Source organism: Brachyistius frenatus, unplaced genomic scaffold (assembly GCF_029030835.1).
Source record: "Brachyistius frenatus isolate BFR_SWC_R1_liver_20210118 unplaced genomic scaffold, ASM2903083v1 Contig_157, whole genome shotgun sequence".
NCBI lineage: Eukaryota > Metazoa > Chordata > Actinopteri > Embiotocidae > Brachyistius > Brachyistius frenatus.
This window is the reverse complement of record NW_027210756.1, coordinates 332,808-339,102: the sequence shown is the minus strand read 5'-3', so window position 1 is coordinate 339,102 and position 6,295 is coordinate 332,808. Positions and strand designations below refer to the sequence as shown.

Here is a 6,295-nt window from a genome sequence, read left to right as displayed (position 1 = left end):
AGAAGAAATAGAGGAGAGAGGGAGGGGGACAGAAGAGACAGAGAGAGAGGGAGATGGAGAGAGAGAGGGGAGGGGGAGAAAATTCTGCTCCACTGGACAATTGGGGACAATTCTCAGTACTGTATAAGGTTTACTATTGATTTTTTACCCTCTGTTGTACCAGAGGACAGAGGATCAGTATGTCAATACACAAACCTCTGGCTCCATGCTGAGAGATTGAGGCTTCTGAATGTGACAGAAAAAAAGGGGGAAATGTTGCGATGAGGGTTTGATGTGCTGAGACACCTTAGCAGCTGATCTACATCTCCCCATTCAGAGCAAGCAGAACATGGTGTCAGAAGTTTCTCAGCCACTTTTCCAACATAAATTATAGTGAATACATATGAAATGCACAGACACTTTAATTCTTTCATATATTAAAGATTTATTGAACTAAATTTGCTTCTGAAAAAAATATAATAGAGAGTAATATAAAGATGACATGGAAGCATGTGGAAGGATAAATCTGAAAGTTTGTGGAGTTGGGAGAGGGAGCTTATGGAACAGATCATTACCATTCCTGCACCACCACACTTTGAGCGTAGGCAGAAAAATGCTGTAGCATCATCGGGTAACTCACAATTTTAACTTGGCAACCTACTGAAACATGAGTTGAAGTTCTTCAAATATTGAACACTAAAAAGTTTCACTAACCAGCCTGGAGATCATTTTAAAGTCAGCAGCTTGATACTGAGCTGGCCATGCGAGTGACGAGCCTTGACATACTCTTAATTAACTGATCTCCTGTAACTAAACAGTAGGGTTGGGTAAAATTATGCAATCATGCAATGCTGCCTAAAATCAAGAAGAATTACTGGATTTTCATCTTGTCAAATCCTCTGAGCTAAACCCCCAGTATCGTCTGTATCCTCCTCACACTGCTCATCCATTTTGTCAAGGTCCTTCCTGGAAAGCTGCTGATCGACTGCCCTGCTGAAGCAGTCTCCCAGGACACTGACAGAAGTGTTGCAGAGGATATCTGCTGCTTTAGGATGACATATAAGCACAGAGAGAGCAGACTGTAGTGATCCTGCCAAAAGTATTCATTAGAGATTCTGTGACTGTGATCCTGCTGCTCCTCGGCTGGATGCTGCTGCTGCTGATACACTGCAGATGAAACACGAGCCATCGCCTATTCCTCTCCAGTCAAGTGCACTATACTATGAGTACTTTGTTACTATACTGTACTATTAATAAACCATCTACTGTTGACATTATTGTGCCTGATGTAACATGTTTTGGGGTGATTTGATCTTCTTTTATTGTTCTATAACTGGGATGCCGACAACCAAACCTGCAATACACCTAGTTCAGTGGGTGACCTTCGACCCTGAACAGGCTACATGCATCTGTCATGCATACTAACATGCTACAATTTGAAGAAATATGCATGTTCTCAGTGTAAAAAAAAAAAAAAGCTGGAATGTTTTCCATTTTAAGAAATTTTCTGACCAATAAATATGATAAGAATGCCTCTTTAGTTCTAATTGTGACACACACACACACACACACACACACACACAATCACTAGCGTGCTTTTATTCTGAAGGAAATTACAGCCTTGTGCTGCAGCTGACTGCAGAGTTTGCTGTCTGCTCAGTGAGTGAAGAGTCTTCTGGTCCACAGACTGTACTCTGCAGTAATTAATATCACTGATCAGGACTAACTCTGCTAACACAGATTGGAGAGTAGTATGAATAATTATGTATTACATAATGGAGCTAAATTAAATTCTTATGTCATGCCTGCAGAAGCTTGTGACTTCATTAAAAACATTATATTGGCGTTACTGTTATACAACAATCCAATCATCTAATGTATTACAATTCTGCAATACTGAAAGGTCCACCCGGGTGCATTGGGGGACTTTGGTGTAATATATACATTTTGTAGACAATACGTAAATGTTTTAACTTTTTAAGATTTGTCAGTGTTTATACTTTACTGTATTTCTTATTTTACTTGACTGAAGCCTCTTCAACCACTGGTTAGTGGGGAACTCACCCCCTCACACCCTGTTCTTGGGCAGTGAAGTAAGTGAACCTGTAATCACTAGCTCTGTACCTCAAAAGAAATCATTTAGGTACAGTACAAGAAAATGGAACAGTAAACACGGTCTATTTTCTAGTATGATCCAGGTTCTATCTAGTGAGTATCTAATTATGTTTCTGTCATTTTGTGATGCTGATTCTCTTTTAAAATAATAATAATTAAAATAAAAACCTACAATGCATTTGCACATGTGCAATCTCCAAACTGCAACAAAGACAGTGATAAACAGTATCACATTTACTGCTCTGCAACTACAACTGCAGATGTGAAATGACAGCTAGAATCAAATTAACTTTCAAATGAGCTAAAAAAAAAAAAAAAACTCCCCATAGGCCTGAAGTGAATGAGTAGTGGAGCATCATACATTCTTACCCTGCGGGGCTTTTTGAGACAGAGCAGCACACGTTTCTTTTACACCAGAAGTCAGGCAAACATTACATGCTGCAGGCCTTTCATTTCTTTGTGGTGGTGATTCCAGTGTTTGTCCTGCAGGGGGAACTCTTGTTTTGCACCAAGAACAGACAGTTTCCCGCAAAAAGTTGTGGACAACAGTGGTGGAAGTAATGAAAGGGTATTGAATGAATAAACAGACAAAAGTCATCCTCTAACACCAACGCAGAGAGCATTTTACATACATTCTTCCACGCATGTGTTCAGTCACACACGAGGGGATAAAGAGCATAAATCCTCATCTCTGAGCAGTAACTTTGTTACCTAATGTTCCAATTTATACAAAATGTAGTGTTTAGTACTTTTGGGTAACATCCGTAATGTGTGCGTGCGAGTTTAAGTGAGGGCGTGTGGGTTCAGAACAAGAACTGTGTTCTCAGTCAGTCTCTGCGCTGCTGACGCTGCTGCCCTGCATATCAGCACGCCACTTCAGCGACAACTGGCAGGGGACGAGGACCAAACATCAGGTAAGACTCATCTGTAAAGCAGATAAATATGGGTTAGACGTGTCGCAGGAGGAGATCGAACACGTCAGATCGGCTTGTGTCTGCAGCATGTCTGCATGGCTGTCCGGTTATTACAACTGCAGTACGGACTAAAATTTGCGCATACTGTGAGGGGAGCTCGGCAGTTTGCTGCAGTGCAAAGGCGCACTGCATGGGCGTAGCCATATCTGCATTTGGTCTGCAGGCAGAACCGCACATCCAGGCCCAGTATAACTGCGCTAGTGGGCTAATATATGGTACTGTATGTAGGCTACTTCTAGGTTGCATGTTTACTTTGTGTGTCTGTCTCGTGTTGCAATCATTGATGGTGTTCTGCGGCTGCATGTTAACTTCCCCATGTTGTGTCCCATGTTGAACATAGCGTGGTCTGAAGGTTATTGATCTGATCGGACAGAAAAGTGTCGACATGGAGCTGCAGCTGCTCGTCACGGCGTGCCTCTTCTTTGGCAGGATAATGATAACGCATCAAACTCACAGTACGTGTTTCTCTTTATTTTTGGTAACTTCTAGAGGAGATTTTCTATTTTTAAATTACAAATTGTGTTGATGTCAATGAGATGTGTTATTGCAACAAAGGCATTGATCAAAAGCTAAAAAGCTTGCGGTGTAAGTGAAATGTGAGATTAAGTTTATTTGATCCAACCTTGCAGATAAAGCAGCATAAACCAGTTTACGGTGGTAGCTGGTTTTAGCTGGTGTTACTAGTATTTGGCAGGTCTAGCTGGTTTACATGGCTGCTCAACCAGGCCTTGCTGTGCCTGGCAGTCTAATCGGCCAGTATCTTATGGCTGGTCAGGCCAATCTGTTGTCTGCTGGTCCAGCTGTTTGGCCATCTGGCTGACGTCACTGACAAGGACAAGTCAATTGGTCAGGCTGGTTAGAATGTGTGATGGCCAGTTTGACTGACAATGATGGACTGCTTCAGCAATCACTGGATATTGTGTTATTACTCTTTCATTTTAAAATCCACACAAATCCAAACACACACACACACACACACACACACACACACACACACACACACACCTTTCAAAATTAGCAAATCACCTGAGGCTCTGCCAGACGATGAATCTTCTTCCATATTGCAGAGTTTAATCCTGGATTTCTCTGTACTTTGCTGCATTAATTTCACAATGAAAAAAAACAATACTTTTGTGTGTTCTAAATATAACTAACAAACATCCTGTTTGCATCTCTTTCAGTGAACTCAGTGACGACGTTTCTGTTCACTCCGAGGGGGCCCCAGATGTTTCCATGTCTAACTTACCTGGAGCGAAACGTCAGGGTGGACTGTGAGTTCCCACCCACGTACCAGATCCCGGGCCCGTACTGTGAGTATCGGCAGGACAGCCGGCTGGTGGGCAGCACCTACCCCAACGCCGTCATCTACGTGTCCACCGAGGACCGCAGGAGGAGCAACGTCAGCCTGGTCACTCCGAGTCTGTGCCGCCTCACCTGGGCCCCGATGGCTGATGAGAAGCCGTACACCTACACCTGCAGGGTTTATCAGGGGAACAGCTGGAAGGAGAACAGCATGGCCGTCCATCACAGTGAGTAGAGCGTTCCTGTTATTTGGGTTTGTGTCTCCTGTAGAAACAACATCTAAACTCACTTTTTTCTCCATTACAGGGATCCTTCCAATCTGCTCTGCAATCAGTGTCATGTTCAAATCAGCGCCGTGGCTTTTGTCACTGGTGATGTCACTTCCCGTGGCTGTGGGTCTTCTGAGTCCTTGAACTCTCTCTTTCACAGGTCGACAACTCAATGGAACTTTCTTATGTGACTTTTGACTCACTCTGGTTTGATGGTTGACTCACTGTGGGAGGATTTTATTTCTTATTATTTAATCTTTAAGCAGAGAGCAAAAGCCGTGAAAACCCTCTACATGAATACGACTCGATCTCATTAAGCATTGGACTATTCTTTAAAAATGTACTGTAAAAGTGAACGTTTGTATGTTATAGACCTCACTGTCACCACTGTACCTTGAACACAGTGCTATCAAATGAGGAAAGAAATCATGACATTATCAAGATAGACACTGCAAACTAAGGCAGCAGTGAACAATGTTCATTTTCTATTATGATGGCTGTTATAAATACCATTTAGTTTTTTTAATCTGTAGTCTTCATGGGGTCTCTGTGAGGGGTAAATAAGACTCATTAGAAGCTATTTGAAAAGTATAGTTCATTAATTGAATAAATTTTATGTTTTTATGTATTTATTTTTAAAGAAAAACAGATGCTTCTTATAGATTTATATTGCTTCTTACTGCTGTGTTGAACACAAATGGGTTTGATACAGCATGCACTGACATTAATAGTGGAGCTCATTAATTATTAATTGCAGCACTTATAATAACATGTGTAAAGAGTGTAGAGCCCTTTGATTGGATTCAGTGCTACAAAATTATAAAAGATGTTGCAGCTTATTATCTCTCACTTAGTTCAACTACACATACAGTATGTAAGCTTAAGGTGTAAAATGGCTTTTGAATAATAGCAATGAATAACTGCTGAAACACTGCCTTTCCTGCTGGCATCTCTGAGACCCATGTAAGGTTCACCTAGTTACAACAAATTAGCTCAAATAAAACCTCTTTTATACTCCCCCCTGCACAGCAAAAAGAAAAACACTAACTAGGATGATTATTGCTCACTTGAAGACCTTTGGAATTTATTTAAGTCTTTGTTTTGATGCTTATGCACCCCACAGCCTCAAAAAGACATTGAGGTGTGTCTTTGCAAAGTCTGTTTAATGATGTGGGCCAGGTCTGGAGACGTGTATGTGATTAAATAATAAGTGATACAGCAACTGTCCATCAGATGGGTGGACAACGCAAGTCAGAAGAACGAGAAGGTGGAAGTGAAATGTTTTGCACAGCAAGTTCTCACTGTAGTAATCCTGGTTTGTTTAAATGAAACATTGCTTGCAACTATCAATGTGCACAGTATGTTTAAAAAATTATGAGCGCACTACCATTTTAGTATTTTATATTTAAAGTGTAAGCACTTTTCAAACTATCTGAACACACACATTTATGGCCTTTCTGTCTGCAGCCTGTCTCCGTTTTATGTTGCCATTATGTTCAGATGCTCCGCTGCTCAGTATTGTTTGCACTTGTAATAAAGATGTCTCTATATTTTTTCAAGTCAGCTTCTTTTAGTTTATTTTAATCTACCACTAAAGTTGTACTAAATGCTATAGCCAAAGTACAGTTACAAATAAAGGTAATGAATTAAAAAGTT

The 6,295-nt window shown here is 41.0% G+C and overlaps 1 protein-coding gene across 1 annotated transcript; it reads left to right on the top strand.

Annotated features, from left to right (window-relative positions):
• Nucleotides 1–2,890: 2,890 nt before the first annotated feature.
• LOC138631475 (uncharacterized) lies at nt 2,891–6,295 on the top strand. The gene is made up of 4 exons (XM_069716440.1): nt 2,891–3,008; nt 3,409–3,523; nt 4,250–4,597; nt 4,677–6,295. The coding sequence occupies exons 2-4, from the start codon at nt 3,454–3,456 to the stop codon at nt 4,781–4,783; spliced, it is 525 nt and encodes a 174-aa protein (XP_069572541.1). The 5' UTR covers nt 2,891–3,008; nt 3,409–3,453; the 3' UTR covers nt 4,784–6,295.